This window comes from Hirundo rustica, chromosome 7, assembly GCF_015227805.2.
Source record: "Hirundo rustica isolate bHirRus1 chromosome 7, bHirRus1.pri.v3, whole genome shotgun sequence".
NCBI lineage: Eukaryota > Metazoa > Chordata > Aves > Passeriformes > Hirundinidae > Hirundo > Hirundo rustica.
In genome coordinates, this window is record NC_053456.1 from 30,569,648 (window position 1) to 30,590,845 (window position 21,198).

Here is a 21,198-nt window from a genome sequence, read left to right on the forward strand (position 1 = left end):
GTATGGGGCTTGGGGTGACTAACTGCAGCACATGAAAGCTCATGAAATATTATGATTTTACATAGTACTTCTCTACTGTAACAGACATTATTACCCCTTTAGCCCTTTTTAAAGCTAGGAAACTAGAACCTAGAAATGTCAGTACTCCTTGGGACTTCGCCCAGTTCTTACTCTTTTTTTCTGTTTTATAAGTATGTCATGCCTCTTGTCAGCCATCACACCCTGGAACATCTTGGGTTTTGTTTTAATTTACACTCTAAAATCTGCCCTGAAGTAAAAGTAATTGTCATACTAAACCTAGCTAAGCTGCTTTCCAGTTCTCTCTCTGCCTGTCCCCCTGTCCCCCCCCCTCGTGCCTGTGTACCACAGAGAAGCTCGTGGCCTGTTTTGTTGCCAGTGCTTCAAAGCTGAAAGCAGCTTTTACTGTGAAACAGAGTACAGATTTTGCAAGTAGAAAGAAATCGTTTTGAGATTGATTTGTGCACCACTTATCTTCTGAAATATGGGGTGTTGAATAGAGTGCTCAGACAATCCTGGGGAAGGGTTCACTCCTTGCTGCTGTTGCAGTCTCTTTGCCATCTGGCCGCGCTGCTCTGCCTGCTTGGCTCTGGTGTATGATCCCAGGGATAAATGGTGCTCTTCATTTTGTGGCTAATCGGACTAGAATGTCAGCAGCTCTTCACATTGACAAAAAGTAACCACTGAATGCTCAATCATTTGCACGTGATGTTATTCCCCACAGGGCTTATCATAAAGCACTGTCTTGAATACAAGTATTTTAAATTGTAGCTCAGTACTTGTACAGTAAGTAAAACTCCTTTCTTTTCTCTCCCTCTCCCTACTCAACAATGACCGAGATTTTTGCTGGTTTCTGCACAGATTTGTTCTTTCCATTTAACACCAGACTCTTGCATGCCAAAAGTCTCTCTATTTTTCTCCATGTAACCTACCTAGCCTCATATTGAGAGTTATCTCATTATTTCCCTCTCCTTTCCTTTATTATAGATCAGGGAATAAACATTCTAAAGAGAATTTTCTTTGCCTGCTTCTCCATCCTTTCATATTTCTGCTCATTTTCCTCAATTCCTGAAGAACTTGAGCGCTCATTTTCTCCTTGAGTTTCTAAGCACTTTTTTCAGCGAAATAGAACCAAAACCCCTCTGGATTCACTCCTGTTATCCCAAATAACTGTGCCCCTGTTCAGATAAAGTTCTGATGCACGTACCTGTCTTTAAGGACAAGAGGTGTTTGTTCAGTTGTAAGATAAAACCTAAAAGCTCAGTTATGCACTGATGCAAGGCACTGGAACACATTCGCTCCCACTTGCCTGCCCTCCCTGCAGACATGAAGATTTGATGAGCTGGGCACAGGGATTTCTTGCAGTTGCTATATTTTTAGGTGATACAGAGGGACAAGGGGAGAGCTTCTTCCAGAATTCTAGAAACAATAAAAAAGCCACATTTGCTGTCTTTTTTCTGAATACACATGGCCAGTTATGTGTAGAGAAACAAAATTGGGATAAAAGGAATACTTTGGAATGTAAAACTAGAAAATGTTGTACTTGTTACTAATAAAGAGCTTTAGGCTTTTCAGATCCAGGTCTTCCTACATCTTCTCTTTTCTTTCTGTTGTGTCCATAAAATTTTGTGCAGATTATGATAGCTATCCTAGTAAAAGTTGTTTGTGATCACTGAAAATCAGGGCTGCCAGTAGAAAAATCAAGGCAGGGCTTTTAAAAAGTCAGTCTAAATCTGGTTGATAAAGGACACTCGCTCTGGCAGCATTGGTGCATCGAATGGCCTGTTTGTCTTTTTCCCTAAGTTTCCCTGTAAGAAGAACCTGACCTAAATGATTACTATTCATGTAGTTGGATCAATTTGTTTAAATACTCAGGGGTCAGAAGAACAGGTCTGAGACATCAGGTATTGCTACAGATAATCTGTCTCCCGTCAGCTCATTGTGCTTCTGTGTGTCGGTAGCAGTTTGGACTGAGACTCTCTAATACATAATCAGTATACGGAAATAAATATTTTATATTTAAATTACATAACATCAATATTTTATGTTTTAAAATACCACACTGAATTTTTGAAGAGTTCACAATACCCACTTTTTTTTTAAATGATATTTTTAAAATACATGTGTACAGTTGATTTTTATATCAACAGCCAAAGCAGATGATATTCTGTGTCCAGATTGATCTGTCACACTGCACTGCTCTGGTTCACTGTGTCATCTTGTATCTACAGATGAAAATGGATTATACTCTTTGGACTGGGCCATAACATTAATGCTAAACAAAGATTAATTTTGATTCAGTTTAAGATCCATTGTGTCTGGATGCAGGGGGTAATGCTCTTACGTCCATGATTTTTGATCCACTGTAGCTATAAGCTGCTGCTGCTTCCTGAATCAATTCCACTCACTTACTTTGCCTTTTAAAACATTTTTGCTGCACCTTGGCTATGTGTGCACATTTGTATGCAGAGATATTTACCCTTTGTTGTGTTATGCTCAGTTATGCTCAATTGATTGCTACATTTCTTTTTGGTTCAAGCTCTACCAGAAGCTGTTCTCATGCAGTTAAAAATGTAAAAAGTGTAGTCACTTGATGGGAGCTGTTACAAAGGACTTTCACTGCAGTCAATATTGGTTTACCATAACACTGCTTACTCAAACAGCTAAAAATTATTTACCAGCCTGGTGAAGGTGACACAAACAACATCCCTGAAGAACTTTTCTATTTAAATTTCTTCTGTTGTGTTGCCTAAGCATTCCTAGGCAGTGATTCCTTTGTAGTCTGAGATTATTCAGTAAATAGCCAAGTGTGATGTGTGGTTTTGCTGTGACACAGGTCTGCTTTTCTATATGTGAGCAGGAAGGGAGTATTTATTGTACTCTATAGTTCTCTGTTGTGGTGGCCCTCAAATTTCTGAATAACTTCCCTAAATTCTCTGATTTACTAAATGTGGGTCATTCTCAGTTTAAGGTAATACGGCCTTTGGGACACAAAAGATTCACAGTAGTTGTATTTCATTTCTGCATCTGCTGGTCACTTTGTTTTTCATCAGAAAAATACTTGTAATAAGGGTCTGTATTGATCATGAGGAAAAAAAAGGAAATCAACGATAAAGTTTCTATATACAGTCACATAATGACTTTTGAAATACAGTGGGCAGCGTTGTATGGGAAATAAAATTCAGACACTCTGTATTCTTTTTTATAAGCTTGTTGATGAAGTCAGGCTGAACTGCCTCTAAAATGATGTGCCTTCCTGAGGTACACTGAGACTAACAGCCCCAGGCTCTGAAGAGGCTACTGTGAAGAAAATTATCTCAGCCAGAACCAGACCAGTAGTTTAAATTGGCTGCTTGTTAATTTCTTTATCCTCCTTAACTTTTAGTCTTGTTCTGTAAGTACCCTTTACAAAATTGAAAATTCAGCTGTCAATGGAAAAAGAAGATTCCAGCAGTAAAAGCCTGATAGACCATGGAAGTGTATTACCTTGGAGAAGTCTGAAGGAAGACATCAGCTTTAGTATATAAAATCATGAAAAGTGGAACTCTGGTGGTGCAGAATAGAGTGTATTGTAATAAAGATATTATAGTGTTAAGATTTATATGTGCAAATGCTGGAAATACCTGGTGAAGTGAACACAGTCCAATTGAAGAATTTTTAATGGTGTGAAGGGCCTCCTAGGGGAGACTCTAGCTGTGTAAGAGTTCAGCTAAATGAAAACAAAATACAATTAAAAAACCCAGAAATGAGGCAGGAAGACATTCAGATTTCTGACTGGTTTGTTCTTTACACAGGATGTGTTAAACTGAGTGTCTGTCCTCATTGTTAGATCTAGAAGGTTAAACATGCAGTGATATTTTAACCATTTGGGAAGTTACAAATGAACAAAAAAAGCATACGAACACCAGCAAAGAAGTTACTGGGATTTGTATTATTAACTAAATTTTCTCTCCAGGTTTTATCCTAATGTTGGATTAGGTAGAAATGATCTTCAAAGAAGCAAGAACATATTTGCACCACTTTTTTTATAATGAATAAAAAGAAAATACAGTTTTAGCCTTTTAAATATGCATCTGAAATAAGGCTGTTATCTCTGATACAGAATTCGAAGGCTATCTAGAAAACAAATCCAATTATGGCTTAAGCACTTGAGAAAGTGAAATCTGATTTAATTACTTCTTTCAAAAGAAAATTACATCTTTCAACTTTCTATTATTAAAAATCAACATTTATTTTTATCACTCTAAAACAAGAACTGGCTTGGAAGAGAAGCTCCCTTCATGGAATTCTCACTCAGCTCTTTGGCACATAAAATTCAAGCCAAAAATTTGAGTTCTTAAACAAAATTCTGATTGTCTAGAGAACAAGCCAGAAAAAATGCTTTGAGATAGATGGCATTTGTATTTTTAGATATGGGATTTGAAAATATTAATTTAAGCATTAGAAAGACCAAAATGGGCAAGATTTTTATTTCATTATCTTTAGAAAAAGATCGTTGTTATTGTTCAACATGAATAAAAATAACAGCAGGCTTTACTTAATGCAGTGAAAATATGCTATTATGACATTAAAAAAGTTGGAAGCGATGAAGTCACGTTTCCATTTCATTTAGGAGTTCTGGAACTGCTTTAGGAGCGAACACAGCTTTACAGGGAGCTTTGCATTTTCAGGACAACTAAATACAGGCCCATTGCTCTTGCTGCTGCTCGGATGAGATCTGCCCAGTGCACAGAAAAAGGGCCAAAGGACAGATAAGGGCTGACACATAAAGTTTTACCCTGTGCAAATAAAATTCAGATGTTTGCTCTAATGCCATTTGCTTCCTTGGAACAGAATGCTTCCCGTGAATACATTTGGCTTAGTTCCTGAATATAAAATTGAGTTTGATAACCACTTACCCTATGGGTACATTTTGCAGGAAATTAAACTGGAATCTTAAAAACTTCGTACATCTATATTAAAACCCAGGAGTGGCAGATAGTTATTTTACACAAGAAACTTGAAAATATTTTCAGATTTAGTTGTGTATCACCCTAATAGATTAATTTCTTTCTGGGCAGAGTTGTAAGAGAAGCCAGGGAAGGGTGAGAGGAAATCTAATTTATATTAAATTGAGATAACTTTTAAAAATTCTTGATGTAAAACCCAATCAAAGATCTCTGTAGATAAGCAGAAGAAGTTCTTCTCCCACCTTAAAAACGGGTCGAATACATACTGCTCGTCCAAGGGAGCATCACCCAGTTAATCCCACTGGCTTTGATGGGAAGTATAAAATACTGTGAAGGTATTTGTGAAGACTAATAGCCTTAGTTGGGTAAAGTGCCCTTTTTCTAGTATTTAAACAATTAAAAATATTATTTAAAATCCATTATATCCTCATCAGACACTGACTTCTTTTGGTCAACGTTTTTTAAGATATCTTAGTTTTAACGTAAAACATGGATGGCTGGAAGGACTGAGCAAAGAAAAAATTAACAGTGAGGAAGAGAACTGAAATGGTAGCAAGGATGAAAGAGAATATTTGTCTGAAATAACTACTTGTGAAGTATTCAGCAGAGGGTCTTGTCTCCAGATAGGAGCCAACACACATTTCTATTGACAAGTGTCTCGTAGGTAAGCTTTGAGAAGTGAGACCTCCATATGTATGTTGTGGTTGTGCCCTGTAATCTAAATATTCTTGGATTACTTCAAATATTATTACTAAGTAATAGTAACTTCTTCAGATAACCATTTTTGGTTTTATTTGTCTGTTTAACTCTTGAAGATTTATCTAAATTAAATTTGTTTTGTGTGAAATGCTTGTGGTTTGTTTTGTGGTGTTTTTTTTTTTTTTTTTTTTTTTTTTTTTTTTTTTTTTTTTAATTGTGCCTTTCTGCTGCTTACTACCTAAATCAGAAAATATAGCATAGGCAACACCAGAAACTGTTCTAATTTTGAGGGAAGGGTTTCATCAGGACAGGCTGCTAGAGAAGAGTGCTAGACACTTAGAAATGTGAATATCATTACTGACTTGATGAACACAAGTGCCTAGGAGAAAAAGGGAGTTTCTAACAGCAGATTCTGAATTTTAATCAATAATGCCAAAGGCTTTTTCTGCTTGAAATACTTCTGTGTTTATAATGTAGGTAATTATCACATTAGAGGAACAGTTAATTATTATTTCTTTTGAAAGCATTAGGATGATAGCTTTGAGAAATTTATGTATTTTCCAAAAGTATTGGCTTTATTTTGTTGGTGATTTGAAGTACGTGCGAAAAATTATAGATGGAGTAACATTAGCAAAAGGATGTCAACTCCCTTGGTAGTTATCCAGTGGAGATAACAGGGTCACTCATGGTTTTTTGAAGTTTATTCTCTGTATGACTCACCCATCTTTCAAAGCATAGAAAGCCATTTCAACCAAATCATGAAGATAATATGATGCTTTATTAGCATTTGAACCATAAAAGGCCTTTCAGTATTTTGTTGAGCTGCACATGGTAAATCTGATATTACTTAAATTGTAAAGCAAAGCAAGAGGTATGTTACATAGGATTGTGGTTGTGATTATTTTTACCAGTAATTTTATAAGTGTGTCCTTTGCCTGTATAGGGAGTTGGTGTCTCAGTCCATGGACATTTTCGAGTTGCTACAGAAAAGACTCTTTTTGCCATGCCAGAAACAGCAATAGGTAAGTGTTTGAAGGGATGATGACATGCTTATGTGTTTAGGGTTTCACTGTTTGTGTCATCAGGGTGAAATGTCTTTGACTGAACACTTTGGTGGTAGGGAAAGAATTTTAAAAGGGAATTTGAGATGACCATATATGGAAAGTATTTTTGTTAAATTATCAGAAACTTATCTGTGTTCTGGGAGTTGATCATTGAGACTCTTAGCTGCGTAGACTGACGCAAAGGCTTTCAGGATAAAGCTTTTTTAAAAAGAACTCTGTCTTGCTGCAGATGGGAGCAGACAAAGTCTGAAGCTCCCAGTGCAGATACACCAGCTTTACCTAGGGAACTCGTGAGTCAGAGTCAAACTGGGTGTACTACAAGCTGCTCTGCAATGTTAATGGGACAGATTTTGGAATTCCAGCTTTTCTTGTAGGTTATTAATGTAGACCCATTGCAACTGTGCACAGATTGTGCCTAGGCAAGATCACAGTGTCTTCAGTGTTGCCTTTTTTTGTTTTAAACAGCAACATGTACCTTGTGTTTTCTAAAGTTTGATCCTGCAGTTTCTTTCTCAATTCTGAGAGGTACAGAAAAGAAATGTATCCCAGAGCTACATAAAGATAACAGGTATGGCTCAAGAAAAATGAGTCAGATGCATGGGAACTCTCCTGATGCAACTGCCAAGCACAATAAAACATAGTAAACCACGCAAATACAAGCAAGCTCGTTACCATTTTAATTCCTGAAAAAAATATTAGAGCTAGATGAATTCCGGCTAGCTGATAAATGTAATGTAATTTTTCTGAACGAGTAAAGTTGGAATGAAAAAACTAAAAACTACTTCAGCCCCCCAAGTATCTTTTTATTGCTGAAGAAAAACGTAGTGAACTAAACTTAAGCTTTAATTACATGAGTTTTCTAAGCTCTGAAGTTTATTATCAGTTGTTGTCTATGAAAAACATTTGAAATAAACAATTTGTATTTGTATTTTTTTAAACTAAACAGTTTCATTGGCATATGAAATTATTCTAATAATAAAAGTACCCTCACTTTCTTCTTCAAAGGTAAAGATATGAGTAGTTTTATATTAACAAGAACTATGTACCTTACACAGATTTCTCATGTTGACTTATTTAAACAAAAATAGACTGGTAAGACATATGAACAAAAAGCTTAGACCTTGCTTAGGAAAGAAAGTAATTAAACCCCTTTTAGGATCACTTAGAAATAAAACCACTGAAATCTGTTTGGATTTAAAGGCTTAGCTGGTTTGATCTCTGTGGGTTGTGTTTAAAATGTCTAGCTCTCTAGATACTGTGTTAATTGTTTTTTTTTTTTTTTTTATGTGCTCACTTACTTCAGTAGGCATGACACCTTTGCTGTGAAATGAAAACAAAGCATTCACTCAGCTACTCCATTTTCACACAATTCTTCTACATTTGTACACCACCATAAATAAAAGGATATAGATAAATATGCCACCTAGCAAATAGAAAGAAAAGGCAGTTCTAGACTGTAGGAGTTTGACATAGATAAGATAAAGCACTGCAAAGCAGCACACAAGTAGGAAGGTGTGGGAAGGTGGGGAGAACAAAGGATGAAAGTATAAGGAATGGGCTTTGGAGTGATGTTACAGGAATACTGGATACTTTCTTGCATATCCCTGCTAAGCTTTTAGCTTTCTAAAAGTCAATACTAAATAAATTCCCAACCCCCTCTGCCAGACAGGGTAAGAACGTTGCAGCACTGCCTTTCTTCTTCGTGGGAAATGCAGAGTTGCACCTTTGGTATCACAGCAGAGCATGTTGCACCTGTGTCAGAGCACAGACTGCAAGTCAGCAGTACAGGAGTGGGCTCATGGGCCAGGCAGCCCCAGCAGTAACACAGCTCTTCCCTTACTGCACTAGGAAATTGAGAAATGACTGCTAAATGTTAACAAAAAAAACCCAAAAATCAAGTATGGAATGCATTAAGAGAACCCCAGGAGCAAAGAGGTTTCTGCTCTTTGTATCTATCTATCTATATCTATATATCTAGGAAGCATTACTGAGAGAAGAGCAATTATGTAGAACATGGACAAGAGGAATAAAATTATAAGAGAAAAAGGAAGACAGGAACATTGAAAAGGATACAGTAGAAGCTGTAGCAGATTATGCAACCAAGAAGTTTAAAGTGGATTAGGCAGACCTTCACTAATCCTGTTTGTAAATTCCTTAATTAAAGATACCTTCATTCAATTTAGGTTTATTTGCCCCTAAAGCTACTTAAGCTAATCAACTTCACAGTTTATTTAGAACTGATTTCCTGTATATGGCCAAGTGGAAGGACACTGTGGATCCCAATAGAAAGATGTTTTTCCTCTGGAAATGTGCTGGGGCGTGGGGAGAGCAGTAGCCCAGTATCAGTATTATTTTAACTACAGCAAAATGAAAAAAATATTGTTGCTGTTGTTTTTCTGGTGGATGGAAAGAGTAATGTAATTGTCTTTTGGCTTTGGAGGGCATTTTAAAGATGTGTTTTACTTTTAAATGAGGTTGGGTTTGGGTTTTTTGGTTTATTTTTTCAGTAGAAGGATATCCAAGGGGAGACAGATGACTAGAAACATAAAACTAAACAGAAGTCTTGGCATCATTGTTATGATAGATCAAGCTGAGAAGGTAAAATGTAGAAGAGACTATCTGAGAATGTGAGTACAGATGAAAAAGAGGGTAAGTGATGAATTGGAGTTAATACAGCATAGGGCTTTTAAAGGGTGTCAGCAAGGCATTCAGCATTTCAGAAGTGTTGTATTTCTCAGTAGCTTGGGGGTTGAGGAATAAATCAATTAATGACAGCACACACATCAGTGGCAATAGAATACTAGAGCTGTAACTGATAGGAAGTGACTCCTACACCCAACCTTGTGATGAATTAGAAGCAGCCGAACAAAAAGAAGACCAAGAGGGAACCAGAGAAGCTGAGTTAGATATTAAAATTATGAAGGGGGAAACACTGAAGAGCAGCTGTCTGAAAGAAACCTTCCCTTATTCTATCTGAGGGGGAAGACTGTTTAGGGAGCACTAATTTCCCATGGCTCAAAATACTTGGAATAGGGTCTTTCTATAATACACACATTGACTCCTGTGAACAAAAGCAATTACTTGTGATTGAAAAATCACCATCTTCTATCAGAACCCCATTTAAACTCCTTGTGTGCATCTGAATTTTCCCAGTTAATATCGCTTCTTTTGCAAGTGTCTTATGAGTTTTTTATTACTCATTTGTATTCTTTTTCATTTGTTTTCATTATTCATTTGATTCAGTCTCTGAAAGTGGAAAAAAACACCACCACACCTTTAATTTCTTTAAAAGACTTCAAGTTTCATGAATGCACCATTGGCCTGATTTCAAGGTAGTAACTGGACCCTGCTTCTATGCATTCAGATTTCTGAAGTCAATACGGCTAAGCTAAAGTTTGCTAAAGTTTAAGTATGTTTAAAAAGATGTCTATATTTATTTTTTGGTGATAAATGTATATAACAAAAGGTAGATACTTTCCAATACAACTTCTAAAAGTATTTTAAGTTCTAGTCACAGCTTTGAAGTTTTAAAAAAATGACCCTAATCTGTAGATTTAAAAAAGTGTATAAGACAGTTACTAAACAGGAGAGTTTGTTTATTTATTTTGTAATTTTAGCTTAGTCACAGTCCTATCAAAAAGCCAAGTACTAAGTCAGCGTCTTGTGCCTCCACCTTCAGGAAGACCCTGGCAATATTGTTGATCTGTTATTGAATTCTCAGCCCCAAAATTTGTTCAAACTAAGCTGTGCAAGAGGGACTTCATCAGCATTTAATATTTTTACCATAATAAAAGATTTCAGAGAAAAATCAGCATCCAGGTTGAACTTGCACAAATTATTTCACAATTCCTTGTGTCCCTTCTGTTTCTTTGCTGAGAACACTCTTGATTTTTCAAGCACCTAAAACTGTCTCGAGTTGTTGGCAAGTAGAGTAAATATTGTTGTTTGGTATATGTTTGTGAAGCATGTGCCAGTGGAAAGGATGAAGTTTGGAAAGCGTTCAAGAGTTTGCTTTTAGGAAGGGTTTTGATGCCAGAAATGTCAAGCCGAGTCAAGGAAAAATTTGGGCAAGGGTGCTGTGCCTGTGTAAGGAAGGTGAAAGTGAGACAAGAAAAAATTGCTGCTAGTGATGACTGGTACAGGATCTCCTCCGTTCACTTTTGGTTTGTGCTGTTCATTACAGGCCTTTTCCCTGATGTAGGTGGAGGGTATTTCTTGCCAAGGCTCTCGGGCAAGGTTGGCTATTACCTCGCGCTGACGGGATGCAGGCTGAAGGGAAGAGACGTGCTGAGGGTTGGCATCGCGACGCATTTTGTAGAATCGGACAAGGTAACGTGCCAGGAGCGCTGGCCAGGGCACAGCCCACAGCCACAGTGAGAGCTTTGGGGTTTAGCACCCCACCACCCCGGTACCACCCCGGGTGTCTGCAGGGCTGCTGCGCTCCCGTTAGCTGGCCGTGCCCTGCAGACAGGGAGGGTGAGACACCCCCAAGCTGTCCTTCGAACGCTTGCCAGCTGCTGACAGCTTTGCTTGAAGGAAGGAGCAAATGGTGCTGTTTTTACAATTCCACTGTTGGAAGGGCATGATCTGCTCAGCAGAATGAAGTTGCTTAAAATTGTACAGTTTAGACAGCAGTGTACGGAACTAGAGATTTATCCAACTGCAAAGTTAGCAGTGAAGGTAACACCCCATTAAAATCCCATTAAAATGTTCTTTCCTCTCAGACTGGTGCAGCCTGGCTTTACCTGCTGCAGCTGTAGCACTGCTTTGGGGGGCTGCTTGGGAAGCTGGTCACTGCAGGCATAATTAAATTTGGGTGGTTCAACACTGACACGTGAACTCTGTCTCCTTGTGTTCGTTGCTTTGTACTTCAAGGTCTGTCAGAAAGTTGGGGAGGATGAGGGGGTGTTTATATACATATATCCTACTGTTACCATAGTAATAATATGTTTTGTTTTACTTACTGGTAATTAAATCTTATTTTTAATAGCTACCTGCCTTGGAGAAAGACCTGATAGCACTGAAATCTCCTTCAAAAGAAAAAATTGCTGATTTATTGAACTCTTACCACATGAAGGTAAACTGAAATTACTGAAATCAAGCAAAATCGTTGAATATATGTAGACATTCTTTTTTTATCCATGCTACTGATTATCTTTTTTTTATGGTTGAAAATAATGAGTTTCCAAACTCTTTGCATTCTCTCCATAATACCTGTGTTAGCCCCATGTAACAATGGGCATGAAAATAAAAGGTTTTGCCTTTACAAACAGTGGCTATTTTAACTCTTTTGATTGCATTGCAGTTCTCTTTCAAAAGACAGAAAACTTCTAGAGTCAAACCACTATTCAGTGCTACTCAGTCAATTACTCTGCTGTTGTTCACCTTTAAAATGAGCTGTGTCTGCTCTTGTCATTTTGGTTTATAATTACTAACTTCATAAATAAGATTAATTGGAAAAATAAATGGGATAAACTAATTTACATCATAGTACTGATTATTTTGACAAAACAGAATGCTATGAAATAGGAGTGATTATGTGCTGCAGTATCCCACTGAATGGAAAAGAACCTGTGTATTTTTAGTTATCAGAGCTGAAATGCCAGGGAACCTTTTCAGCTTCAGCTGCTGTTCCTGAAACATCTGCTTGTGTCCCAAACCCCTTAATGCCAGAAGATGTGAGACACTTGACAGCCTTCCCACAGAGGGCTGATGGATCTATCACACACTTTGTATGTCTAAATAAAATTTTGTTAAATGACATAGAAAAGAGAAGGAAGAGAAATGCCTTTTTTTTTTTTTTTTTGGTCATTAAAAATGCTTAAACATAGGTCTGCATATTTTTGAAGAAAATGAAAGGGTTTTTTTTAAGCAGTCTTTGATTTTTGAGTAGATTTATCTGCACTGACTTTTTTAGTGTATTGCACAGAAGTGTTTCGATAGAATAATCAGAATTACTTGTGTACAAGATAACCACCCAGACAAATATGCATACATAGTAGCTCAGAGCAAGCACTGCAGTATGAGGCAACATCTTCAGCATTCACAGGATAGTGACAAGTTCATATATACACACTGCAGTATTGTAATTCATTAAAATTCGCACTGTCTGAAGTGATCATTTATCATATGATATTTCTGGAACACAAGTCAATGAAATTTTTTGGTACTGATACACTTTTCAGTCTAAAATAACCAAGTAAAATATGTATTTGCTTTTTAAATAGTGCACAATTGATCAGGAAAAGGAGTTTGCACTTGATGAACATATGGAGAAGATTAACAGGTATTCAGCAATCTTAAAATATTTTATTTTTGTGGGTAGAAAACATGAAGTTAAATCTAGTAACAATATTTCACAGACAAGGTGAGAGAAATTACCTCCAAGCTGAAGTAACATTTTGTCTTTAGGGAGCTTTAGCTGAAGCTCATTAAATATTTCACTGATCAGTACATTAAATACTTGGGCAAAAGAGTCTGATTCGTAGCCAATGGCCCATTAAAATGAACATTTTCTGTAGATATTGGATGGGAATTTGTGAGAATAACTGTTCTGTTGAACAGGAAATGTTACCTAATGCGTTTACAGTACTCATTGGCTTCAGGCCATTTCTGTGATAGCTCGGAACTTCTGTGTATCAGGAAGGGAAGGAGAAATAAGTGAGAGTGATAAGGAAGAGCTGAAACTCCGGGATAAGGATGGTAATAACTACATTTAGAGATAAAAGATGCTGACACCAAACCAGCTAAAGATTTGCTATGTTATAAAAATACAGCTAAGACTGATGGTAGTAATTGAAGTTTATAGATAAATACCAGAGTTTGTTAATAAGGTTTCTTGAAACACTAGAGACTTGTAAGGGAAAAGGAGATGCCTGAGTTACTTGAAACTGAACAACATGGAAGACATTACTAAGAAAAGCCAAATCAGCTGGTTATGCTCTGTTTCTAAGGTAGGGGGGAGACTGAAGCAGCTTGTTAACCGATTTTTTTTCTTCCAGTCTTTTTTCAGGAAATAGTATGGAAGAAATTGTTAAGAAATTAAAGCAAGATGGTTCTCCTTTTGCCATGAAGCAACTAGAGGTAAAGTCTTCTGTGTCACTTTTGTTAGAGATTTTAAGTCTGGTTTTATGGTTTCTCACCATAGGACAGACTTTAGTTACCCTGTAGGGCTTTAGGCTGAGATCCTCAGGTTCTCACACATAGTCCTGAGGGATTCTCAGTAGTTCTGCTCAGACAATGGCTTTCCTCTAAAATCACACAATGTGGGCACCATCACACGGTGTATACAACTATAGTTTAGTCAAAAAACCAATCTCCCCTTTCTTTTCCCCTCCCTACAGTCAGAGGGTTGTTGGGACCAAGTGTTCCCTTTACAGCTTCTCATTTTATTGCCAAGGCTTGGAATAAAACAGTACCAGAACAGTGTTGCTGTTTTTCTTCTATTCCAGATATCTCATTTGGGTGAACATCAAAAAATTTATAATCACAAAGTCTTTTTTGATCTTTCTGATGCATTTCTGAGCATTGGATGTAGTCACTACTCAAAAAACATGCAGCAATACTACACACGTAATTCATACTGCCAGCAAGAAGCAACTTAAATTCATTTATAAATAATGCCTGTATTTTCTTTTTATCCTTTGAAGTATCTTTGTTCACGTGCCTTGTAAAAGTTGGGTTTGGAGCTAGTGAAATATTCCAACTGGATAGAACTGAGGCGTTTCTCCAACAAAAGGGTCATCTTAACTTTAGTCACAGCTCAGAGAAGAAATCCTCCTTTCATAGTAAAAGAAAACATCCATCATCTCTGACTTTGATATGAGCAGAAGGAATTTTATAAGGTAGTATTTGCATTAGGCACCCTGTCACTTTAAAAAAAAATTAATTCAAAATGTAACACATTGTCACTGGAACTATCAAACAGTTTTTTGAGAAGGGAAGTTTTAAGATTATCTTTGTGCCAACTAGTATATCTAGTATGTTACAAGAAATTTAGCATATGTCTTATAAAAGCAAAATTGAATGAAAGGAAAAGCTGATTTTTCCCCTGGCATTCAAGTTTCACTGGATAAAGCAGTCAAATGAATTGATGCCAGAATAAAAAATTTATCTGTTCGTATTATATTCTTAGGTTCAGTGGATGTTGAAAACAGCCAAGAATTATTTGTTCTTTTCCTTATTGTTTATGATAGTACATTTGTTTAACAGCTTTAATTCAGAACTTAAAACAAAGTCATCTGTTGATGACTAAATTAGGTCATCTACTTCAAAGTTATGATTTTGTGTAACTGATTTTTTAATTCCTGTACAACAACAACAAGGCTATTTTGTTGCTTCTTCAGTTCTCTTATCTCATGTCTTTAATAGGACTTTATAACAACTTTTTTCTTTCATGTGATTCATAAATGAATGTCCTTGGAGTTAACCAGAGTTTCAGAACAATTGTCTGTTGTGTTTGAGAGATATGACTGTGTTAGTATGACTTGCTTCAGTCCATGCAGAAATTCATGGGAAAAGCCCCATGAAAACAAATCCCACATTTTCTAGCAGATGCAAGACTTTAGAGTGAACAAACCCTTATATTTCAGAGGAGTTTCTGACAGCAGAGATGCTGTGCTAAGCAGCAGGATTAGGCAAGGTTGTGAAACCAAGGTTTTACTTCAGTGTCCAGGTACAGGAACAACAGCAAATCCAGCTGATAAATACCATATCAGCTGATTCAGTAACAGCAATGGCTATGGTTATTCTCCTTGTTTATCCCTGTATTTATTATATGTATAAGTAAGCTTATGGAATAAGCCCTAACTGAAAGGTTAATACAAATATCCTAATTTGGAGGTACCCCTTGATACATCCCCTTGTTGTACCTTGGGTCAACAAGGGAAATAAAATGGAACTCCTAGTTCTACAGTTATCCAAGTACGCTGTGAGCCATCTTATCCCAAGTACCCTGTTCTCTTTGACCTACAGTACTCCTGCTTTTTACTTTCAAAACATTGTCACATATCTGATACTGAAATGTTGCATGAAGAAGAATATGAAGTATTTAAAATTCTACTTGAGAATGACTTCATCATTTGCATCACATTTGAACACAGCTACAAACAGGTAGAAAGCTAGAGAACTAACACTTTGAACTCAGTAGTTTTCAAACCTTTCACTTTGTAGCCCTGCTTTGTTTTCAGGATTTACATGAGCCAAAAAGCTTTAATCTGAGGGGCAGGTGTACCATTTCTAGTGGGATGAAGTAATCATGTGGGGTCAAAACCTGAAAAGCATCAGATACTTGACTTGGTTTTCACGTAATGGTTTCTTAGAGGTTTTTGGCAGGGCAGTGCACCTTCTGAGCACTGAGACTTGATGGTTTAAAATCCTTCATTGTTACTGAATGAGTGCCAGTGTAGCGTGCAGGACGCTGCAGACTGAGGATTACAAGACACCAGATCTGCTGGTCAGGCTGGGATGCACGTAATAGCTCCTGCAATTTTAATGTGTGTGCAGCAAATGGGTGAGGTGGATTGCAGGAATGGAGGTTGGTGGTGTTGAATTCAGTGCAGCATTCTGAAACTCTGTTGGCAGAGCAGTGAGAGTGATGTTCTGTCCTTGGGCATCTTTCCTGTTTAGCTTTGGCTAGATACTCCTCTGTCCACTGTCAGTACTCTTCCAGGACCATTGTTCCCTGTGGTTGAACAAATGCATTGATAGCTCAAAGTAAGTGATGGATGTCTTCATCTGTTGCAAGGGGAATGATGCACCAGACTCCTGGGGGTTTTGGGGTTTTTAAGCGAAAGAAAGTCACTATTCCCACTTCTACGCTTGTAAGGGAATCCACTGTGTCAGTGCCACTTAATTCAGTCACCTTCTTGTTAGCATTTTGTTGGTGTTCAGTCTACTGCAAATTCAGCTTAGAGCTGTTGGGATCATTGTGTCAAAGTCAAGATGGTTTGAAAGATACTGGAATAGATGTCAAATACTTCTATGAAGACTTCTTTGCATTTTAGTACTCCTCACTCCAGCCCATCCTGTCTCTTTTTCAGGCTTGTTCCCTAGTACCAATCCCCTCCTCTTTGTACAGAGAATGTATTTATAGCTGCACTGGTGACTCATTTTTCTGCAATTCCACCTACCCATTTTCCTGCCGTGTTCCTCTTCCTCCAGCTTGATTTATGTCAGTACCTCCTCCACTTTTAGCCTCACTGATATGCCAAGATAACCAGTCTAGTGCATCTAGGAGCTGCCTTTAGTCCTGTTTTCAGATCTTCCCCATTCCAGTGCTTGCTTTGACCAGAGCCATGACCATTTCACCCCTGGAACCATCTGGCTCTACCATGCATAGCATTTAACCTGGTCTGAGCAAAGGCCTCCTAATTTAAATGACAGAATGTGAAACTCAAAGGAGGAAAGGTCCAGTTGAGAGGTAAGGCCAGCAAGAACATCTTACAGGAAATAAGGGGCCCAGTTAAGAGCTGCCACCCATCTGGGACCTAGTGTGATGTAGCTAGAGGTACAGCAGATTTCTTAATCTGCTGAAAGGCAGCTCCTGGTTGGAGAGCTTGACCAGAGCCCAGGAGCTGTTGGCACTTGGGGCCAGTGTTGGCCCATTCTTTGCCAGCTTCTCTCTCAAGCACAGTGATTGCATGCAAGTTACAGAAGGACAGAACCAGTGCTTTGGAGGCACAATTCCACAGACTCCTGCTTGTACAGCAATCACGTGTTTTCCAGCTTAACTAGGCAAAATGGGTCACTGCTCTATCAGCTGGTGTCTGGAGGGATGAAGAGTAATTGGGAGCTAGAAAAAATGCTGCTGCTGCTGCCTGGAAACCTGCCATTTCAGGCTGTGGTAAGGAGCCTAATGTCTGCAATGAAAATAATGTAAAGAGGCAAATCTTACCATCTGCTGCTTTTTAATAGTGGTAAAAATGTCCTAATTATCATGATCTGTCTGTTGTACCATGAATGATACACATCTTTTATTTGGGTTTACAGAAAAAGGAGGATTGTGTTTAGAGTAAGAAAACATTGATAGGCAACAATAAGATTTAGCTCCTTTTCCCCACAAACCCATGAAGCTTTAAAGCTCAATTCCTTTCTTTTTAACTAGGATTTTGTCTTTCTCTCCACTTTCCTCTATGTTTACTGGCATGCTGTTCACCAAAGGATACTCCTGGGAGCCAGATTTACAGCGTTTGTGTGCTTTAAAAGAATACTTTCTGTGGCACAATATTTATAGCCTGTACTTCTGTAAAAAGAAATAAGGCAAGACCTCCAAGATTCCTATCAGCAGAGTAATGTAGGGCAAAATCACTTCAGTATCTCTTGGTCCCAGACAACCATCCTGAATAATTATGTTTGGTTTATTACAAGATTTTCTTGCACAGTTTTCTTCTTTGCGTATCATTTGGCCTTTGCAAATGATCGTGAAAAAATGACCTGAAGTTTGTTACCAATCTCTCTGTTATAACCTTATTACTCTATTGTACCAAATAAAACTTAAATGCTAAGCAATACTGTTACCAACTACAATATCAGTAAATCTAATAGCAATTCACACTATGTAGATATGATACTTAAAAACATTGCTTATTGCTTGTAACACTTGCCTTCACTTAACAAAACATTCTTCTTGAAAATGCCTTTCAAACTATATTAATTTCTCTGGCTAGTAGTAATTTGATCTTAAATGGTGGGACCTTAGGAGTTCTAGGCCTTCCACAAGTGATGGCACACATCCCAGAGACCTTGCTGATCAAAGCTTATGCAGGAAAGCTCATCTAATGTGACAGCCTGGTGGGAGGGAACAGGAGGAATGGGAGAAGAGAGCCATCATTTACTACACCAAGTTCAAAATGCACAAAAGACAGACTTGCAAAAGTGGCCAAATTGAAGAAAATAAAAATAATGTTAATGTCTTCCCCAGACTATTAATAAGATGTCACCTACATCTCTAAAGCTGACTCTGAGACAGCTCAGAGAAGGAGCCTCCATGAGCTTACAAGAGGTGCTCCGGATGGAATACAGGCTGAGCCAAGCGTGCATGGTAAGCACACCTGAACCCCTGGCCCTTGCCAGCCACAGAGGGGGAACGGTTCATCAGAGGCTAAAAATCTTATGGGGATTCCATCAAGAGTTTATAATTGACAGGTTTTCATTTTCAGTATCATCTTGGTGTGTTTGTGAGGCTGCTGCTTTTTTTTAGTTCCATGTTACCATGTGGAACACTATGTCAATGATGGTGAGATCTTCAGTAGTTGACTTTTGTTAAAAAAGTATGAAAACATTAATATATACAGTGTTTCGTATTTGGATTGTAATTTAAAACTGGTGTTCTTGAACAGGTTTTTTATTTAAATTACTTAGTCCTCAGTGCCTCAGTTCCCAGCAGCAGGGTGCAAATAGTTGTTTATCACTGCCTTTCAAGAGTGCTGTTTATGAAAAATTTATCACAGCAAGAGATTTTAGTGCTATTTGTACTAAGTGCTGAGTGCTTGGATAGCATTTGAGAAAGTGATCCTTCCAGTGGAACAGAGCTGCTAACTGGACTACCTGAACAAATGCCTTGCAAGGTTCCCCATGGCATCCTTATTATTAGTTTTGTCACATTTAAAATAAGGTTTTTATATGTCAAATTAAATGATTTGTGATGGTTCAAGTAAATACTTAAAGAAGGGAAAATCTGCTTAATTCTGCTATGTTCTAATGCCTGACTAAAACTAGGATTGTGGCTCCATTTCTAATGAAGCATGCTTAGGGATTTAAGTGTTACATTTACCTTTTTTAAAAAAAAAATATATAAAAATTGGATGCTTACAGGATTCCCTTTAACTGCAAAGAGTTCCAAGTATGCAGAATTCATCACAATTCCTGAAGACTGGCCTTTCCCAGAGGAATTTTTGATACTACACACCTTAGCCCCATCATGTGAAGCTCTTTAGAAAAAGGTCTGAGGTGTTACAGAGGGAGAACTCGGACCGTGGCACAGTGCCTGATCAGCTACAGGTCACCAGACTGATTTTAAGAGATGTGTGGCTGCATTTCAGCAAGAAGATACAAAGCTCTTTAAATAGTAAAGACAAAGTAGGCCCAGAAATAAACAGTACAAGTGGGATTTAACTGAATCTTGAGAACTTGCATTTCAACCAGAAGTGGGATAGGGAAAGACGGGATGAATAGAATGTGTCATGTTACAGCTTTGGTTTTTATAATCTTTCAGAAAGGCCATGACTTCTACGAAGGGGTTCGAGCAGGTGAGTATCCACACCAGAAACACTCCTCAAGCTTCACAGCACACCAATGCACAATTGTGGTGCTGCTTTGGAAATCACTACAAGGGCACGCAGCAACAGCCCAGAGGAAACTTCCCAGCTTTCCATAGGTTTTGCTCACTGGACTTCTGTGTGGCCAGAATTTATTACTGTTCCAAAGCACAAGAACCATGCTGTTTCCCTTGTGTAATCTCAGTTCCCTAACATTATTTATCCACCTGGTTTCACCATTTCACATTTAACACTGACAGTTGCCACAGAGCTGGTTCAACCAGCTACACAATGCTTTAAGACTCAAAAACCAAGAACAACTGTTTGTGTGGAAAACTGTTAGAACAAAGACTTACTTTCCCCACGTCTAGAATATCTCTGAATGGAAGGATTTTACTCTAAGAGAATATATATGTAAACTTCACATGAACTGATTCAGCATTTTAAAGCATTGGTCAAGAGAGGTAGTGGTAAAAGTAGAGCAATGGCTCAGCAAGTTCATCCAGGGGACAGCTTCAAGGCTGTCCTTGATCCTACTGCTGATTCACTGTGCAGTTTGTCAAACCCAAAGTCACATCTGTTAGGAGCTGGAGCAATTATTTATGTACTGTTCATCACGAGATGAAATAAAGCACGGGCATTCCTTTTTCCAAGGAGCTTACAGTACAAGGCACTTGGATGGATAACTTTAGGTTGGACTTTCAATTCACACCGTTACAAACTCAAGTATTATCACCTCCTCCTCATTGTTTTATACCTTATAAAGCAGTTTAAAATACGCTTAAGGAATGGATGTTAGTTGGAATGTCTGCTATTAGTAACACTGTATTAAAGACAGCCTGGGGTGAGGGATGCAAAGTTTATTCATACAGCATGGGGAAGGTTTATAATTTTAATTAATTACTCTTTAGCACTTATTAGCAGACACTTCTTTGAAGTATTTACCACACGTGTTGAGAAGCGGTTTTCATTATGTTGGTAATGGGGACAAGGATAGCTTAAAAATACTGTTCCTGGGATATATTCTAAATCAGCAAATAAGCTGCTGAAATGGAGTTATTCAGGAAGTGACAAACTCCAAGTCTGAGAGTCAGAGGAACACCAACTGAATTTCTCCTTGCGAGGCACAAGGTCACAAAACCATCTGGGGCTGCAGTACAGTACAAAAGCAAATCCCTTGTCAGTATGGCCAGGAAATACATAAACTGCTTG

At 37.9% G+C, this 21,198-nt stretch overlaps 1 protein-coding gene across 2 annotated transcripts in view; it reads left to right on the forward strand.

Annotated features, from left to right (window-relative positions):
• Positions 1-21,198, forward strand: part of HIBCH (3-hydroxyisobutyryl-CoA hydrolase) — a 38,753-nt gene that overhangs the window by 12,046 nt on the left and 5,509 nt on the right. For both annotated transcript variants that reach the window (XM_040069438.2, XM_040069437.2), the window contains exons 7-13: positions 6,610-6,688; positions 10,914-11,059; positions 11,721-11,807; positions 12,958-13,016; positions 13,732-13,813; positions 18,651-18,770; positions 19,944-19,977. In XM_040069438.2, the coding sequence (XP_039925372.2) occupies positions 6,610-6,688; positions 10,914-11,059; positions 11,721-11,807; positions 12,958-13,016; positions 13,732-13,813; positions 18,651-18,770; positions 19,944-19,977 (607 nt within the window). The remainder of the gene's footprint in view (positions 1-6,609; positions 6,689-10,913; positions 11,060-11,720; positions 11,808-12,957; positions 13,017-13,731; positions 13,814-18,650; positions 18,771-19,943; positions 19,978-21,198) is intronic.